The sequence below is a fragment of the Geotrypetes seraphini genome, chromosome 1, assembly GCF_902459505.1.
Source record: "Geotrypetes seraphini chromosome 1, aGeoSer1.1, whole genome shotgun sequence".
In the NCBI taxonomy this organism is placed as follows: Eukaryota; Metazoa; Chordata; class Amphibia; order Gymnophiona; family Dermophiidae; genus Geotrypetes; species Geotrypetes seraphini.
Genome location: NC_047084.1, coordinates 448,106,556 through 448,125,970, shown reverse-complemented (window position 1 = coordinate 448,125,970; position 19,415 = coordinate 448,106,556). Strand labels below are relative to the sequence as shown.

General features: G+C 46.0%; 2 protein-coding genes across 4 annotated transcripts in view; both read right to left on the bottom strand.

Moving 5' to 3' along the window:
• Positions 1–461: 461 nt before the first annotated feature.
• NUDT16 (nudix hydrolase 16) lies at positions 462–6,094 on the bottom strand. 2 transcript variants are annotated; one of them, XM_033950729.1, is made up of 3 exons: positions 5,883–6,094; positions 2,692–2,964; positions 462–1,455 (listed from the first exon to the last, which is right to left on the bottom strand). In XM_033950729.1, the coding sequence occupies exons 1-3, from the start codon at positions 6,018–6,020 to the stop codon at positions 1,276–1,278; spliced, it is 591 nt and encodes a 196-aa protein (XP_033806620.1). In that variant the 5' UTR covers positions 6,021–6,094; the 3' UTR covers positions 462–1,275. The 2 variants fall into 2 exon arrangements, with proteins under 2 accessions (XP_033806620.1, XP_033806710.1); XM_033950819.1 differs by lacking the exon at positions 5,883–6,094 and adding an exon at positions 5,700–5,833.
• Positions 6,095–15,451: 9,357 nt separating this feature from the next.
• Positions 15,452–19,415, bottom strand: part of NAA10 (N-alpha-acetyltransferase 10, NatA catalytic subunit) — a 33,034-nt gene continuing 29,070 nt past the window's right edge. For both annotated transcript variants that reach the window (XM_033920690.1, XM_033920699.1), the window contains exon 8: positions 15,452–18,936. In XM_033920690.1, the coding sequence (XP_033776581.1) occupies positions 18,700–18,936 (237 nt within the window). In that variant the 3' untranslated portion in view covers positions 15,452–18,699. The remainder of the gene's footprint in view (positions 18,937–19,415) is intronic.

Below are 19,415 nucleotides of genomic sequence, written 5' to 3'. Positions count from 1 at the left end.
CTGCTCTAATTTTTGAGACATATGACCATAATAAAAGACTTCTCCAAACCAAACATGGGCCCAGAACAAGTACAGCACAGGTAGCAGCAGTTCAAGCTTCTTTTACATACACACATTACCCCATCACAGCTACAGTACAGGCAACAACACACAAACACTGCTCCACCACAGATACAGCAAAGCAGCTACAGCAATATAAACTTCCCTCACGTATATTTTTGTCCTACCACAAAGAAATATAACAAAGCCACTCAAAGGCTATTGAGTATAACCTTTCTTTTGTCTTTTGAGATAGAGTGCCACCTAGTGATAAGTTACAACATTTCCCTTCATCAGTAACCAAATAAATGTGACTAAAAGTCATCAGAAACAAAAAAAATGGTTTTAATGAATTCTGTTAGATTAAACAATTAACAGTCCAAAAACTCCATATTTTTATGTAAAAAAAAAAAGAAGTTACAGACTTTCTTATGGACCCATGAAATCAGTCATTCTCAATATTTTGAATCCACTACTTTAGTCACCTTTTCCCAGAGATGGTCATAGATAACTGAGACCACACGAAAACTCACTGAAGACCAGAGTGTTTAAACACCTCCAAAGGAGGCAGAATTTGTAATAAAAATATGGTATCAATTTTTTTCAGGTAATTACAGCCTCCAAATTGAGATTAATGATAACTCATAGGCATAAAAGCCAGCTTTTCAAAATAATTGAGTGTGCTAAATACAACACAAATTACCCTTCCCTGGCCACAGTGCTTGCTCAATATCAAAGAGCTGGCTCCTATGCTCATAGGTACACTGAATTTCCTGTTATGACCCTCACATTTAAGAGAGACACTGTTGCTTAGCCAACTAAGAAGCAGCTTCAGTGTATCAGTACTTAAAGCCAGAGATTAAAGAAGATAAATCAGTCCCTCAAGAACTTGTGCCATTTCCTACATGACATCTGAAAAAAATGAACAAAAATAATTAGTCAATGTTCTTAGGTTTTTGTAAATCCAAAAACAAGTGTATTATTATTACACATACATAGAAATACATGACTACACATAAACTAACAATTCTGGAAGATTCTTGTTAGCCTGCTTCCATTAAGTATTAGCCATGTTAAGCATGATGTAACAGGAGCATGGAGAACAGAAGCAGACTGGTCCATGCAATCAGAGTACATAAGTTAGTAAATGTGCTGTCTGGAGATGCTGCACTGTTGCTGATCTTAAGACATCCTTTTTAAAAATAGCTACTTTAGAGACTGTAGCCTGGAGGACGGTTACTTCTGGCTGGCCCACACAGCCTCTTCTAGCTTGTTTTGTGGCATTAGTCCAAGGCATCCAAGGGCTTCTAGTAGCTGCTCCTTAGCTTTGCCGATGAAATTATTGCAGAGGAAGGCTGGCAGACCACCAATGCCATCCCGAAGGGTATAGAGGGGCACTCGGACCAGTCCCATCACCTACAACCAGCCACAGAGGTCAAGAAACCATGAATAATACAAACAAAATATCCTAGCAAGTGACAGTCACTAGGCACATTCAGTCTCTTATCCATCTTCCTTACCACAAGCCCTCTCTTACTATCCAAAGGCTGAGGAAATCAGTGCCCATCCCAGGCTTTAGCCCTTACCCTCTCACACCACTATGCCAGTACTTCTCGATCCTCTCCCAGAAGCACTCTTAGCCAGTTGGGTTTTCAAGATTCCCACAATGAAAATACATCATTTACACTAGGAGTACACTTGAAAAACACAAGTCCACTTTGAAATAAATTATCTCCTCATTCAAAATAATAATAATATATATAATTTTTTTATATGATGTGCTCAGACCCATAACCAAAATGCCACAGGATAGGCAAGGGTTACCACGGGACTATCATAGCCACATCAATGTCCTAATCGCCCTTGCCTTGTCACACTTGTTCACTTCTCGTCAGACAAGTGTTAATAGAAACATAGTCCTCATGCAAGACTACACATGTATCATTCAACTAGCTTCTGCATTCCTGCAGAGAAGTTCTCTGGCTGCTCCCGAAGCCAAGTGAGCACCACTTCCTTTACTTCATCATGCTTTGGCCTAGATACACTAAAGTCAGCAATCATCGCTAAACCACAGTTTTGACTGCTTTAGCGACAAATCGCATTTGCCGACTCCATGCACAAAATGGCTCACCGTGTGTTTTTCCCCTCAATTGCCCATTTTCTGATCCAGCCAAACAAATTTGCTATTTAATATTAAAATCCCATGCAAACTACCTGAGCGATTGATGCACTAACATCCTATACCATTTGTCAGGTCTTGCCAAACAACGTGGCAGGAATGTGTAAGTTGAGAGATCGGGTGATAGCCCAAGATCCAATTTCTGTCTTGTATCATTTGCTTACTCTGATCATGCATAACTGTACTACCTTGATTTATATAATATTAAGCAAATTCTCAACCTACTAATCACTCATTGTTAGGGTTGCCATATGGTTACAGAGTTGATCTAGTTTGGTTTTACTCCACTGCATGAAGGGACTTGTAGTCACAATTTTCTTAGAGAATGCAATTGGGAAAGTCCCTAAATAAAACAGGGTAAACACAGAACCCGATCTACCCTGTTAAGCAAGACCAGAGCCACTTGGCAACTTACTTGTTTTCTTTCCCTCATCTGGACTGACTTAATAGAGTGGAGAACAAGTCAAGCGTACCTCCAGCCCATGGTCTTTGGCATGTAAAGCCCCTTCTTCTAGATGTTCTAGATCTTCTAAACTCATTTGCTTGGCGTAGAAGTGCCCTTCGATCTTCTGAGGATTCTCCATGACCCAGGAGCTAATGTAATCATTCTCAGTCACATAGGCAGCAGTGGCCCCTGGCCCCAGCTCTTCAGTCAACTCACGATTCAGGCCTTCCTCTAGAGAGCCATCCTTTGGATCAATAAATCCACCTGGGAAACCCAAACGTCCATCAAAGCGCATTTGCATCTAGAATGTAGAAAGAAAAGAAAAAGTCATCAGAGAGACAATACATCCCATCCATATAGCTGCCAAGAATGGCTAGCTCAGCCTATGGACCAGATAAGGCATTGACCCAGAGCTAAGGTGACCCATACGTCCCGTTTTTTGATTCCCTGTCCAGTTGTCCCCACACACAGCTTCGGGACGCCGAAATGTGGAGCACCTATCACAGGAGTCGGTAGGATGCTCAGGACCCAAACACACCAAGCACCACCGGTGAGGATCGGTAATCGAGAGCAACCGATCGCACCGGGTGCACTTTTTAAAGCCCGTCAAGGGACGGGACATGGACACAAAACCCGGCCGGGAACGAACGAGGTCCCGCGGCCGCGGCTACCGGGAGCCCCCGGAGCCGAATCAAAAGACTTTTTTTTTTTTTTTGCGAAAACGAAAAGAAAAGAAAGAAAGAAAAGCAAATCAAGCACAGCGACCGTGAAAAAAGCACAGCCGCGGTGTCAGAAGGCTAAATCGAAGAGCACAATTTCCACAGGGCTTCTGGCTCCGCGGAAAAAACTGAACTGAGGACCACGAGGTGGGGATGCGCCCTCTAGTGGGCAAGAAGGCATGCACATGCATGGTGCAGTGTAGCAAACTTGAAACTTCAATCAAATTTGCTTGAAAAGCTGTCCGCGCTGGGGCTCCGTAGATGACGTCACCCACATGTGAGAATATCATGCCTGCTTGTCCTGGGATAATGTCCCGTTTTCAGGGACAGCATCCCAAAGCTATGCCCGGGGACAACGGGACAGGCCATTGCTTCCCCTCGGTCCACCGCTGCAGCTGCTTACCAGCCTCTCTCCTGCGCCTATTCAAACCACCCCACCTGGTCCGCTGCTTGCCCTCCAGAATCCTTCACCCCAACGTCAATTCTGACGTCTGAGAGGAAGTTCCAGGCCAGCCAGACAGTGATTGGTTGGCCCAGAACTTCCTCTCGATGTCAGAATTGACATCGGGAAGAAGTATTCTGCCTAATCTTCCGAACCGCTTCCTTAATTTGCCCCTTGACTCCGGCCACCTCTCGCTGGAGATCAGCTTTTGTTACTGCAGCCGAGTTAGGAGACAGGGAGGCAGCCCGCGGTTCATCCTGACCTGACTCAAGCTCGGAATCGCTATCACCCAAGCCATTTTAGAACCGCTCCCATGCGGTGCAGGGCTCCATGCTCCGATCCTCCCAGCGGCAGCTTGTCAATCACCAGTTTCCATTTTGGCGGCATCACTCTACTCCTCCACTGTTCCAATTGCAGGAACGCACTGGTAAGGACCAGGAAAAGGGGTGCTAGTGCTAAATCGGGAGGTTTTAAGTCTCAAACAGGTTGGAGCTCCAGCTCTAACCGGCATACTGTCGGATGACGTCACCTGAAGCCAGGGAAGAAGAATTTTGGACGGCAAGCAGCAGCAGCGGATCAGGGGTGGTGGAATCGGGTGCGGTAGGGAGGAAGGTAGGCAGGCTGGCTTTGGATGAGGGGGTGGGACAAAGGCTGGAAGGCAGTGAGGGGGACATAGGAAGGAGGGAGGAAGGAAGGAAGGTGAGAAAGAGGCAGAGAAAGGGGGGGTTATAAGTAGAAGAAAGACTAGAGAGATAAAGGCCTGGCCAAAGGGGAAAAACAGGAGGCAGAAGCAAGACTATGGGAGGTGCAGAGGGAGAAAGACCCTGAGGAAGAGCAGAGAGAAGCAAGATCATAACAGAGGAGGGAGAGAGAGGGAGACCTGAAACAAAGTACAAAGGAGAACTGACACTGAATCTGGGGGCACTAAGGACATAGGAAGGAGACGCTGGGGACACTAAGGACATAGGAAGGAGGCACTGGCGGCACTAAGGACATAGGAAGGGGCACTAAGGACATAGGAAGGAGGGAGGGAGGGAATAGAAAGGGACAATTGTTGGGCCTGAGTGCAGAAAGAAAAAAATTAAAGAAAAGATATACAATCAGAAGGAAACGCCAGAGACTCATGAAATCACCAGGCAGCAAAGGTAGGAAAAATTATTTTATTTTCAATTTAGTGATCAAAATGTGTCAGTTTTGAGAATTTATATCTGCTATCTATATTTTGCACTATATTTGTCTATTTTTCTATAGTTACTGAGGTAACAACTTTGAAAACCCCCCAAATATAAATGATAATTAACATTTTCTCTGCGTATAGGGTGCTTTGTGGGTTTTTTAAAATTTTATGGTTACCATTATGAAATAAGATATTGTGTGTACGTGAAAAATGAATGGAAGAAATTGGGGGTGGGGCTAGGGCGGGATTGCAGGTGGGGCTAGGGTGGGATTGGGTGCGGGACTGAATATTAATAGATGTCCCGGTTTGATGAAAAAAATAAATGGTCAGGTTACTCAGAGCACCAGTGATAAAGGGTGCCACTATCCTAGTCCAGAATATCTCTCTCGTATCTGCTCCCTATGGAGGAGGAAGGAAAGACGCTCAACCAGGATTTTGGCACCCTTTATTATCTGCAAAGGTGGGGGAATCACCAGATCACAGGTGAAGGGGTGACCAATACAAAGTTGGATCAGGTGCCAGTCCCTTGAGTCAGCCGTACAACCAAGTGCCCCAGTTTAAGTAGGGAAAATGTGGTCAGTCTTGAATTTTGACCTTCCATCCCGGTTAGGGTGACCAGTTGTACTTTTAAATAAAGCATCTTGAGCATCACCATATCCACAGAGTTGTTGGTTTTTTTTTGGTTTGTTCTGCTGGACCTGCATTTTCTGTGGAATTAAGGATCAATTTTTTGCTTGTGTCACAGGAACCAGTCACATTCTCATACCATACAGAAACCCTCAGGAGCCTTCTAATCTCTCCCCTACCCCAGCAGCACTTTTTGCTGTGCATTTTTCGCTGCCTGTACTCCGCCCTCTGTCAAACCTCCCGCCCCATCTCACCAGAACCACGTGACGGATCGGCACGCGGCCAAACAGTTTGTGGGGGCTGGGCGCGTGCAGCAGTACGTGGCCGGCGCGCTTGTACTCCGGACCGAGCTTCAAGCCTGTCCTAGGCCCCGCTTTTTTTACCGCAGCCATCCACTGACGAGCACCCAAACCCACGCGGCCGACACTTCCGCCTGTCGCATAAAGTGTCAGTCCAATACCGTGCCAGCACCTCACACTGTCGCCGCCCCCAGTGTAGGGAGGCGAAGTCGCCGGCAGGATATTAGCCAATCAGGCAACAGGAGATCGTTTGGAACGTTTTCCAACAGGAATTGAGGACTGTTAGCCAATCAGACTTTCAAAGAAGGAAGCTGGCTATACATATGTCTATGGAATCAGTCCTGAGGAGTGGGGCATAAAGGCTTTTTTCATCGACAGCACGCCTGCTAGAACGATTGACATATTAATTCAGAGCACAGAAACCCTCTATTATTCAGTTGTGAACTAAGGACTTTTCCCCGTATAGCTTACCATTCCTGCGCCCCTGTCTTGTCAAAACATTGAAGGGACCATCTACCCAATGAATTCAAATATAAATATTGTACTACAAATAAAGCCTGAAAACAAAGTAGCATTACTTAAGAAATCAACCAAAAAATAAATTGAAAACAGGTACATTAGATAGATTGTGAGCCCACCGGGACAGCTAGGGAAAATGCTTGAAGCACTTGTATGCAAACTGCTTTGAGTGTGGTTGTAAAAAGTGCGAGACGGTATATTAGTCCCAATCCCTTTCTCTCCCCTTTCCCAAAGATGCCATGTTTTACCTAGGAGTTTGTCACACTCATTTGAAAGCAATCTCGCTCTGTTCTGCCCCCATATGCATGGAAGCAGATTGCTTGTTTTGCATATATTAAGCATTGACTGTGCCTTTAAATTTGGGTCACTGGCATAGCGAGGGTGGGAGGCACCCCCTCACCCTCTTCTCTGCCCCTCCACTCCTTCCCTACCCCCATACACACATGCCCCTTCCCTTCCCCTATACCTGTTTAGCTTCTCCAACGCAAGAAGCATCTCTAACCTATTGCCCGCACCAGCTCTCCCGCTGATGTCACTTTCTTGTCGCAGGACCTGGAAGTAACGTCAGAAAGGGGTGCCAAGGCTGGTGCAAGTAGCAGGGTAGAGCTGCTGTTCACACTGGTGAAGAGCTAGAGGTGCAGCAGAATCCACTCCAGAGTTTTCACTCTGCCTCTGCTGTACTTCACTGGGTTCTCTAGAGCTCTTTCCTTCTGCAGGCGTACCTGCAGGAGTGTTTATTCTGCTCTCCCCATTTTATTATTTTTAATTTGATGTAATTGTATCCCTTTTTTGGGTAATTTGGTGCTTGGAGCAAATTTGAAGCTCTGCCTGCTTAATAATCCAGACTTCGGTCTGTAGCCAACAGGCCGATCACACTTGGTACCTGTTAGCCAGCCTGCATAGTTTTCTCTGGAGCTCAGGGTCATCCTTGATGTGGTCTCACCTACTGTTAAGCAGAGGTCAAGCGTAGGCTGTTAGGCACCCTTAGGAGGCTCAGCAGTGTCTTGCAGGGTGCCAGCTGTGTCTTCGTTCCTCTGCCTCCATGCATCCGTGCGCATTCTTTGGTCCAGAGGGGTGTTGTAGTCAGACATAGGAGTCTGACTGGCAGCCTAAAGAGGAAATTGGGGGAGGTTGGAAAAGTGGGGGGTGTCAGTGTTTCTGAATGTTCCTCTGTTTACCCTCCTGAAAAATCTTAAAATCACAATTTTTAGAGTACGGGAAGTGTGAAAAATGTCACAATTATGGCACTTTTTTTTGACAATAGCCATCTTGGATTTTTAGCGCTTTTTTTGTCTAAAGCTCCCTGTTTCTTCAAAGCCTCAAATTTTACGTAGAAAGCTGCTGGGATTGAGTCCTTAGGCTCTACTCATGTGGATTCTTGCCAGGATTGCACAAATTTAGCATTTTTAGAGCATCCTTGCACCATGTGCCACGTGGCGCAGCCAGGATGAGGCCCATAGGGTCTAGCTTAGCCTCTCCCCTGCTGAAGCAGGTAACCAAACGCTCAGCTAGCCTGCTGGGGCAGCCTTCAGGGCTCAGCATGGCTGCTGACCCTTCACAGCCTAAAAAACACAAGTCTCAAACTCGTGACCCCCATCCCCCCAGGTATTATTCTGCGGCCGGCGTTCTAGATACGATGATCGAGTCGGATCCCTTGCTGCGGTCTTTTTTCCCATTCAAAGCCGTGGGTGGCGGCTCCTTGCATGATCCGTGCCTGTGTCGAAAGCCTCTCTGATGTCATAAAGTCAGAGAGAAGGCTTCTAACACAGGCGCGCATTGTGTGAGGAGCCGCCACTTGCAGCTTTGAATAGAAAAAAAAACCACAGCAAGGGAGCCAACTCTTGATCATCGTGTCCAGGGGAGGAGGAAGAGAAATGCTGCTGTTGCACACGGGAAGGGAGGAAGAGAAATGCTGCTGCTGCACAGGGAAGAGGGGAGGGAAATGATGCATGCAGCCAATTGGAGAGAGAGAAGAAGGAAGACAAGGGAGATGAGAGGAATGAGAGATGCCAAGTCCAAGGGAGGGAAAGGAAAAGAGATAATAGACCATAGAGGGGGAGGGAGAAATGCCAGACCAGGGGAAACGAAGGAGGGAGGGTGAGAAAGGAAGGAGAGAGATATCAGACCGTGGAAATAGGGAGAGAAGGTGAGAGAGATAGGAAGGGAAGACATGGAAAAGTAGATTTTGAGAAGAAAGCAGAAAAAAAGGAAAAATTGATTGTTAAGTTAATGCCAAAGATGGATGCAAGGCAGAACGGAAAGACGGAGAGGAAAAACAGTCAAAGGACAAGAAGGCCCTGGAAACATAGTTAAAAGCACAAAAAAGTCACCAGACAACAAAGGCAGAGGAAATCATTTTATTTTCAATATAGTGATTGAAATGTGTCAGTTCTGAGAAAGGAAAGATGTTACTGTTCAAACAATTTTTATTGATGCAAACAAGAGTAAGCAAAACAATGGCATAAAAGGGTTCACAGCAACGAACAATGAAGCATCTTCCTCAACACTATAACAAGCAGCAACAGTTAAAGATTCACATCAACAAACCTCCACCAATTCTGCCCATGTCAAGTGAGGCCTGAATCGGTAGAATGGCATCCTGAGGCCCTGGAATGTTATGAGCCCTGAAGAAGGCCACTCCACCTCCCTCAACCTACTCATCCCTAAAGATGATACCTATAACTAAGTGCCAGAACCCAACGGAACACCCCCCTCCCCCCCTGGTACTCTCCACCCCGCCCCACTGTGTCTCACCGTGGATCTCTCACCCCAGCAACAGCTGAATGCCCAGATTAGGACACCCAACTTTCAGGGCATGGAGGACTATGTCTACAAAGTGCTGCGAAACCAAAACAGGACAGACAGTGTAGAGATACTATGGTCGGCTCTGAAATCTACCCTACAAGAAGCAACCAACATTTACATAAAAACTGTGAGTAAACAACGCAGGAAAAATAGACCACAATGGTTCTCCGCGGAAATCTCAGAACTAGTAAAGCAAAAGAAAACAGCTTTCGTTACCTACAAACAGTCACAAAGACCGAAAGCTAGAGAAACTTATCTGGCGAAATCTAGAAAAGTCAAAACACAACTCAGAGAGGCCAAACTCCGGATGGAAGAGAACATAGCTAGGCAGGTAAAGAAAGGGGAGAAATCCTTTTTCAAATACATTAACGACAGGAAGAAAAACACAAGCGGTATCGGGCGCTAAAGAAACCTGACGGCAACTTGACAGACTCTGATGCAGACAAAGCAGAACTACTCAACAACTACTTCTGCTCAGTCTTCATCTGCGAAGCGCCAGGATCCGGTCCTCAGCTATAGACCAAGGGGAGCTCAGAGGACCCATTCCGAGACACAAAATTTACTGCGAGCGACATCTACCACGAGCTATCAAAACTAAAAGTAGAAGATCGCTGGCTCTAGTGATCTTTGCAAGCTGCCATATGTCGTCCGAGTTGTCTTCTCTCTGCCGCGGTCCCGCCCCTTCTATGACGTCAGCTAGAGCCAGCGATCTTCTGCAGGGCAGGCTGCTGAAATTAGGTAAATTGATGTGGGGAAGCCGGACACCAGCGGGGAAGCCACTTCTCGACTGACCCTCCCCACTCGCCCTCTAAAGCAGGAGCAGCAGGCCAGCAAGAGGCAGCACTGCCGCTCCTGCTTTAGGGGGGAGGGTTAGTCAACGAATCGGGAGACCGATTTTTTTGTCGTGGTAAATCGATTTGAATCATGAATCAGGCAGCTTGATTCTCAGCTTCCCCAGCCCGATTCTAATTTTCCTCAGCCCCCCCTGCCCGATTCTCAGCTTCCATCCCTAGCCCATAAGACTCACCAGACCCCCTGCTGATTTCAGTTTCCAGCCCCAGCCCCCCTGCCGATTTCAGCTTCCATCCCCAGTCCCCATGTCTCACCAGCCCCCCTGCCAATTCTCAGCCCCCCGATGCAGATTCTCAGCCCCCCTGATGCAGATTCTCTGTCCCCCCTCCCCCCACCGCAATTCTCAGCCCTCCTGCCAGTTACCTTTTGCTTCCGAGGTCTTCTCGGCCCCCCCCCCCCCTCGATGCTCCCAAGTCCTTTCTTTCTTCTGATGTAATTTACGGTTTCGCAAAACCGGAAGTTACATTAGATGAGAATGAGTCCGGCGGCCGGTGGTGAAAAAAAGAATTAACTGGAATCGGAGCTGAATCGGTGAGTTCATTTTTTTACCAAAACGAACCGATTCGAATCGATTCACCTGATCGAATCGGTGAACTGATTCGAATCGTGAATCGGGCAGCACTAGTTAGGACTAGGAGAAACACTGGCAGCATGGGTAAAAGACTGGCTTAGCGGCAGATTTCAAAGGTTAATGGTAAACGGCATCCCCTCAAAAATGTCAAAAGTGACCAGTGGAGTGCCGCAGGGCTCAGTTTTGGTCCCAATGCTATTTAATATCTTTGTAAGGGATTTGACTCAGGGACTTCGAGGCAAAATTACATTAGTTGCCGACGAAGCTAAACTATGCAACGTTGTAGACAGGGTAACAGAACCTGGCAGCGCAACCAGGCCCAATACTATGGAGCAGGACCTACTTTTACTGGAAAAATGGTCCAATACTTGGCAACTGAACATTAATGCCAAGAAATATAAAGTAATGCATCTTGGAAGCAGAAATCCATGCAGAACATACACCTTGAATGTACCTTAACAAGAACTACTGCAGAAAGGGACTTGGGAGTACTCATCCGGGAGGATATGAAGGCTGCCAATCAGGTGGAGAAAGCTTCAGCAAAGGCTAGACAAATGCTGGGTTGCATCACAAGGAGCTTTATCAGCTGAAAGCCTGAAGTCATACTGCCGTTATACAGATCCATGGTGAGACCTCACCTCAAATACTGTGTCCAGTTTTGGAGGCCACATTATCAAAAGGATGTGAAGAGAATGGAGTCGATCCAGAGAACGGCCACTAGGATGGTCTCAGGACTTAAAGATATCCCATATGAAGAATGAATGACCAGACTGTGCTTATATTCTCTCGAAGAGCGCAGAGAAAGGGGGGACATGATAGAAACATTTAAATACATCACGGGCCACATTGAAGTAGAGGAAGAAATCTTTTTCCTTAAGGGTCCCACAGCAACAAGAGGGCATCCGCTAAAACTTAAAGGGGGAAGATTTCATGGTGACACCAGGAAATACTTCTTCACCGAAAGGGTGATTGATCGTTGGAACGGTCTTCCACGCCAGGTGGTCAAGGCCAGTAGCGTGCCCGAATTCAAGAGTCGATGGGACAAACACATGGGGTTGCGGCATAGTTATACTTAAAAAAATGGATGCTGCATAGTTATACTTAAAAAAAATGGATTCTCAAGGGATGGAGGGATCTTGTGTGGGCAGACTTATTGGGCCGTCGGCCCTTTTCTGCCGTCATACTCTATGTTTCTATCATAATACCCCACTTCATCCCTTTGAATGTAAGAAATGCAGATATGGCTCCCATATATTCAAGAACACTAGCTTCCACTTCCGAGGCCCCCTCCCCCCCCCCCGCATCCTTCGCCTCCCAAGTAGCCAACTGATGCAATTGGTTCCTCCAATGCCAATACCCGGAGGGTCCTGGACCGTCCAGTATTAGAGAATACATTTCCTGGCCAGCAAGCTCATCTTCCTGCAGAGAGCCCTGTTCCCCCTATGCAAATAGCCATAAGCCTCCGGCAAATCCAGAACTAAGTGGGCTAGGGTACTCCACAAGGCTCTACCAATCAACCCTGACATGTAAGAGACTATACGCCTCAAGAAGCACTGGATTATGGGGCAAGACCAAAAGGCATGCCCCAATGTGTGTGTCCCCCGTCCCGCATTTATGACATATTGGAGTGGGAAACCTCCACTGTAATATAACTGTGTACGAGTATAAAAGGCGTGTAAGGTCACCCTGTAATATGTTTCCCGCAACCAAGCACACGGGGTCACCCCAGGCATCGCCCTCAAAGTACGGGCAACATCCCATTGTCCAAAATTAATCTGCAATTCCATCTCCCATTTACCCCTGACTAATTGATAGTCCATAGCTGGCTGTAAGTCTTGCATACTAACATGTATACTGGACACTGAGAGGGAAACCCCTTCCTGCCAGGCAAAAAACTCCCGCAGCCTGGACCCAAATGTTAGGAAAGATGTTAAACTTTAACTGTGAGGGCTGCAGAAAAAAATAGGGCATTTGGAGTACCGCAGAAAAAATAGTTACACTTCCCCCTCCCCATTCACGGTTTCCGCACTCGCAATTTCACATAATTGCAATTTTTTTGGGGGAGGGGGGAAAACCCCCCCCCCATATTTTTGCCTTCCCCCGGCATCCCGGCCTTACCTGGTGGTCTAGCGGTTTTGGGGGCAGGAGTGATCTTCCTACATTCCTGCCCCATGTAGATCGCCAATAGGAAATGGCTGCCGTGAGCTCTCGCCTTAGTCTCCTGCTTTAGGGGGCGAAGGTCCGAATTGGGAAGCGGATTTTTTGATGTTTTAAATCGATTGGAATCGATTCACCCGAAGTGAATCGGTGAACCAATTCGAATCATGAATCGGGCAGCACTAGTCTAGAATGTCTCACTTATTGCACTGGAAAAAGAGATTATGTTTTTACCCTGGTAAGCTCTTTTCCAGTAGATAGGTGAAACATTCTAGACCTCCACCCAGTCCTTTCTGCACCTGCCTACTGTTTTTAGTCTGTTTATGCTTCTCCAAGCTGATTCTTGGATGACCGTCAGCCCTTGGGGATTGGGAAGAATTTGTATATGCTGTATTCCAATATAAACAGAGTATTGGGCCAAAAAAATGGCCCAAAAATGGGGGAGGGAGATCTGTGTTTATATTTGGATCAGCACTGACCTGCCCCCTTCCAAACCTGTTTGCAGGCTTCTGCCGGGCCTGCCATAAGACCTGGTGGTCCAGCAGTGGCCGGGACAGGAGGAATCCTCCTCCTGCCCCATTCTAATTATTTTTAATCTTCCTTCTGCCTCCCCTGCATACCTTAAGTATCCCTGGTGGTCCATCAGTGAATCACAGCAGAAGCAAGCTTCATTCGCTCCTGCCCATGCAGAACTGCTATCTAATTGGCTGCCACAAGTTCTCATGGAACCGCTAGGGATACTTAAGGCATGTGGGAGAAGCAGGAAGGAGATAAAAATAATTAGAATTGGGCTGGGACAAGAAGCGATAGGAACACTCCTTTCCCACCCATCAGTCCCACATGGCATCAAGAGGGGGGAGAGAGAGATTATGTACAGAGACTGGCAGGGGAGGGAGTGATGGCACCAGATGCAGAGCAGCAAGGGAGGGGGAACAGGATGCAGAGCCTGGCAAGGCAAGACAACACACTTGAATATTAATGCCCACTCCCAATTTATTTTCTAGTCAACCTTTTCTTTGGGGAAAAAAGGTTACCTCGGTTTATATTTGGGTCACTTTATATTTGAGTATATACTGATTGTATAATTTTTTTTACTGTATGTGAACTGCCTAGAACTATGTGGTATGGTGGCATCGCTATGTGGTATGGCAGCATACAAAAATAAAATTATTATATTTCAGTTTTATTTCAGAGCAGTTTCTGAACTCCTTTGAAGCCTGTATTGGCAGTTTACATTGCTGTTAATTCTTGAACAGAACAGTTGGTTTAAGCCTGTTGATACAGGTGCCTCTACTTCACATGTATTGGGTGGCTTTCAGTGCTTGGGTACTAACTATAGGTGGAGCTAGTGAACCCAGTGAAGTGCAGCAGAGGCAGAGTGAAAAATTTGAAGTGGAAGTGGATTCCTTCTGCAGCAGCACACGGCTATGGGGAGATAACCCATCTGTCGAATGTCTCGCCTATCTTTAAGTGTTTGTATGGAATTCATGTTGCTTGATGACTTCTGGTCTGCTTTATTCCTGAATGCCAGTGTGGTTTTGTTAATCGTTGCCTTGTTGCTAGTGTTGTATGTTCTGCTACAAAAAAAAAAAAGAATACAGGCAGTTCCAGGGTTAAGAACAGCTTCCGTTTTTTAAACTGTTCTTAAGTTGAATTTGTATGTAACTCGGATATTAAATAACATTAAAGAAACAGTCCTCAAAATAAAGTACTGTAGTTTAAATAGAAAGAAAACACTTACTTTTGTTCTTCATCTGTCCCACTGTTCCCTCTCCACCACTACATCTAACTTTCTCCTTCTCATCTCTCTTCCCCATGCATCTGTACTTCACACCTCTCCCATCATGTCCAATATTTCTCTCCCCCTCCTTATGCCCAACAATTCACCTGTCTTCATTTCCCCATGTGCACCATCTCTCTCACTCAAGCCCAATTCTCCCTTTCTATTCCCTCCACCTCAGCATCTTTCCCTCATTCTTCCATCCTATATCAAGTTCATGATCCCTCCCCTCCTTTCATTCTGTATCTCAAGTTCATGCTCCCTCCCCTACTTCCTTCCTTCGTTTGTGCTCCCTCCTTTCCTTGTGTGTCCCCTGCTTCTCCCTTCAGTGTTTCAAAGTGCCCCTCGTCATCCTTCCCTCCCGCTATGCTGTGTCATAAATTCTGCCTCTCTCCCGCAGGTGTTTACCCTGTCTGGCTGGCTCCCTCTTCCCAGCCACAATTCTCTTCACAAACTTGCGGTTCCTACATACGGCCCGTGGCTGACCCGTAAGCCTTCCCTCTAAACGTCAGAGGGAAGGCTTCTGCATCAGTCGCAGGCAGCTTGCAAAAGGCACTGCTTGTGGCTTTGTGAAAAGAATTGGGCTGGGAGGAGGCAGCCGGCCAGACGAGGTAAACACCCATGGAAGGGAGGGAGACACAAATTAGGACACAGAAGGGAGGAAGGACAGTACATTGACACAGGAAGAAAGAAGCAGACTCCAGTTCGTATGTACGAGTCTGATGTAAGTTGGATGTTCTTAACCCAGGGACTGCCTGTATTTAAAAATTTAGAAAATTCTCAAGGAAGAAACAAGATGAGATAACAGAGGAAGGAAATAAAAGAACAAAACATGGAAAGGTTTGGAAATATATATTTATATTTATTGAACACTAGCAATATGTTACATTTCAAGGTCGGTATCCAGAACAATGGCAGAGCTGCATGGAATGCAGTAGATGTTTTGTCTGGCTCTTGGGTTCCTATCTGAATAACATTAGTATGTTAACTGAACACACAAGTCCCAAAATGTGGCAGAAACATAAATCTTTAGGTACTACTGTAGCTAGGGTAGACTTCATGCACAAGAGAGCTAGGAGTATTGGTGCATGAAGTCTCCCCTATGAAATGAGTGATAGCTGCTGCTCCCCTAGGTTTAAGGCTGCCTGTTAGTAAAGGTGGTTGGTAGGAAGTGACATCACCTCTCAAGATGGCAGCCTAAACCTGAGGCTCTGTCTGTAGCTTCTATAATTCCCTCTCACAAGAGCATGCACTACCTTGTGTTCAAGCAGTTGGTGCTGTACAGTGATAATAGAAGTGCAGTAGTGGCTTTGGATGGTGTCCAAAAGAAATCGGAAGTGACTCGGATGAAGGGGTGAGAAGCAGATGGAGTGCAACCATCATGTGGGACTGGGCTGCTAGCAGATCATGAGGACAGAGTGGCTGTAACGATGGGTTCGTTGGAGCAGATTATGGCGGTGATTGCAGGCGAGGTTGATCAGCGAGAGCCCAACTTGACTGCAAGGATGGCAGAAACAAAGGTGCAGATTTATGCAGTGACGGTCCAAGTGTGGGAAGCTATACAAGAGCTCAAGAGTGATCTTATGCATATGGGGACGCACATCGACAGTTGAAACCTGCATAGATCTGTGTGAGGAGACAGTGACAGGGGCCCAGAGAGGAGTGAAGGAAGTTCACGTGGAGCTCCAGGTGCTCCTGGATAAAGGTGGAATATCTCGAAAATCGTACCTAACATTCGGGTGCAGGGAGTTCCTGACACTACAACTTTTAAAGATCCTCAGGAGGTTTTTACCAATTTGGTTAGATTGCTTTTGGCACACAACTTGGAGGTGGGAATTGAAAGTGCCGATTGAGCGCTGGGGCCCTGTGCTGTGGAGAGGCCATGGGATATTGTGGTCTGCTTACAGAGTTTCACCCTGAATGAGCACCTTCTCCGCAGAGCGCAAGAAGTGGGTTTAATGATCTGGAGTGGCTGCTCAGTAGAACTTTATCAAGATCTAGCTGCCTGTACCCTGCAAAAATGGCACTCCTTTCGGGCGGTGACTGGGGCGCTAGCAAAGGCTAATATTTGCTACCGTTGGACTTTTCCTTTTGGCCTTCTTCCAACTTTGAATGGTGTACACCATTGGGTGACCATGTTGGGAGCACAGACCCTGCTACAGAAGGGATTAAGTTCCTTGGGAAGATGGAGTGCAGTTCCCAGACTCAAGCGATATGTCAACAGTTGTCTGGCTTGCTGGCAGAGGGTGAATCAGTGGTCAGGCTCCTCCGAGGCCCCTGCTGGATCTGAAGAAGCCAGACCAATAGACTGATATTTGGCTATGGACAGACTGGTGGCTGTTTACCTGTGCTCTACAGCACCTTGCAGAGTTTCTCACCTTCTAGCTTGCTACTTGGTTGAACTGAGTGGTGGTTGCATTATTGCAAACCGCTTCGAACTTCACGGTATAGCGGTATATAAGAAATAAATTATTATTATTATTTACTCTTGCTGGGAAGGGAGACTGTGGAATGTGCATATGGTACGGTGTATTTGGGAGGAGTATGGCTGAGTGCAGTACGTTATTGAGGGGGGCTGTGTGAATAAGGCACAAATGTGCATGTTGGGATCTCTACTTGGGTTGCCTCTGGGGACAATATATTCCTTTCTTGTATCCAATATATTCCTTTGCATTAGTGGGAGGTCAGGTGGATCCTGCTAAGATGTTTGGGGGATGGGGGTAGGATATGGGAGGGGGTTGGGGTGTATTGGTTTTCTTCCTCATGGCTGCGAGAGGGCTTAAATTTGTTTCTTATAACATTTGCGGCCCTAACAAAGATCCTCTGGATTAGATGGATCCTGATCTGATGGGGGAGATTGCCCAAAAGACAATTCTCCTGCCCAAAACATGAGCTTAAGAGCCCTCAGTCACTTATTTGTTTCTTTGAATGCACCTTTCAGAGATCCAAGCACTTCCTGGGTCTTATACACTACAAGCTTCCAGAAGTTGTTGGAACCCAAAGGCTGGGTTTCTAACTGCCTTCTGAACTTTTGTTTACTCTTCATGATCAGTGGAAATCAAATTTCACACACCAACCACTTTTACTAACAGGCAGCCCTAAACTTAGGGACTTATATCACCCATTTCATAGTCAAGGGAGACTCATGCACCAGTACGCCTAGCTCTCTTGTGCATGAAGTCTACCCCCTGGCTACACTAGTACAGTATCTCTGTCCTCCCTTCAAATATTTTCTACATTCACCACCATAATTTTAGTTTTGTTACTGAACAAGACAGGTTGAAAAAGATACTTATGGTATTTGGATTTTGGCTAAGAGAGAGATGATAATCAGAAAATGCTATGTAAACTAATGAGGAAGAGAAACATGGGAGAGACAGAGAAACAGGTGAGGGATAAAGCAGAAGACAAGACATCAAAACACATGATGGAAGGAAGGAAGTATAAAAGAGTGGAGGGGAGGGGAAGGAAGGGAGGCTGGAATGGTGCTAGGGTGGAAAAGAGATTAAAGAATATGATATGAGGGTCTCAGTTGAGGCCTTCCATAGTTCTGTTATGCCATTTTGTACTTATTTGTTTACCTTTTAGCAACCAGTCAGATTTCCCAGCCCACTTCAACTGCTCCCCAGGTCAACTGTAAATGCTGAACGGAGAGGGGATGTAGGATATAAAAAAATTCATAGGTAGTTGTAAATAAAAAGCTCATGTTACTAGATCCCAGGTTTGGCTTTAATTATCTGAAAAGCAAGTGAGGAGTCATAACATAACATCAGCTCCAGTAAAAACAAACAAAAAAAAAAAAACCCCACCCAAAAAACAGACAGGAAAAGAAAACTGAAATGAACCACCCAAAAGAACAAACAGGAAAAGAACACTGAAATGAAACCTGTACTTATTCATCCAGTTCCACTTGCACAGTTCAGTTTCATGAAGTGAGGTTAATCCCCAGAGAAGCAGAATTTAAGAAAGTTCCTGAGGACTTTTCCCAAGATGATTTGTATTTTAAACAGATCTACCAAACTCGCCCCGTGTGCATGGGGAGCATCTGTAACTTGTATCCAAACTCCACACTCCTCTTCCTCGCTTGCTTAGGAAGCAGAGTCAGAGGCCTCGGAGCTGTCCTTTACGTCTGTGCTTTCGGTGGCCTCACTGACCTCACTCAGGTCCTTGCTATCCCCACTGTCCTCAGTTGTCCCTGCCACCACACCCCCACACTTCTCATCCCGGCAGCAGTCTCCCGGGTGGCTCTGTCTGTGTTCAGCCCTGTTCTCAATGGATCCCAATGGCTTTGTCTTCTCCTTTGCCTCTAATTGTTTTTTCAATTGCTGAAACAAAAACAAAAACAAAATATTAAAGTACCAGTTTCCATTTGATAATAAATCTTATGCAACAATGATGTACAGTACATATTTGTCTAGGAGCATATTCATACCTTAAGAAACCCAGGCTTTTTACCCCTCACTAACCCCCCCCCCCCCCATCCCTTCCGCTTTGCCTTCATTCTCCCTCAAGTGCTTAGAATCACCTGCATTTATCTCTGGCTTTTTCCTTTCTTCTCCCATCACCATGTGCACCTGCCTCAATTTTACTCCTCTCTGGAACTATTTTATGTATTATTCTAGAATACTAAGAAAGAAAAATAATGAAGTATATGAAGAGAAAAAAGATTGGAAAGACACAAAAAATATGAAAAAAAAAATCATATATTTGGAGACACTCCAAAACATAATTGGTTAGCTCTGCAGAAGACTAAAAAACCGATGGTTCCGTGAGCCAATGCCAGGTGGGAATGCACTTGCGCATA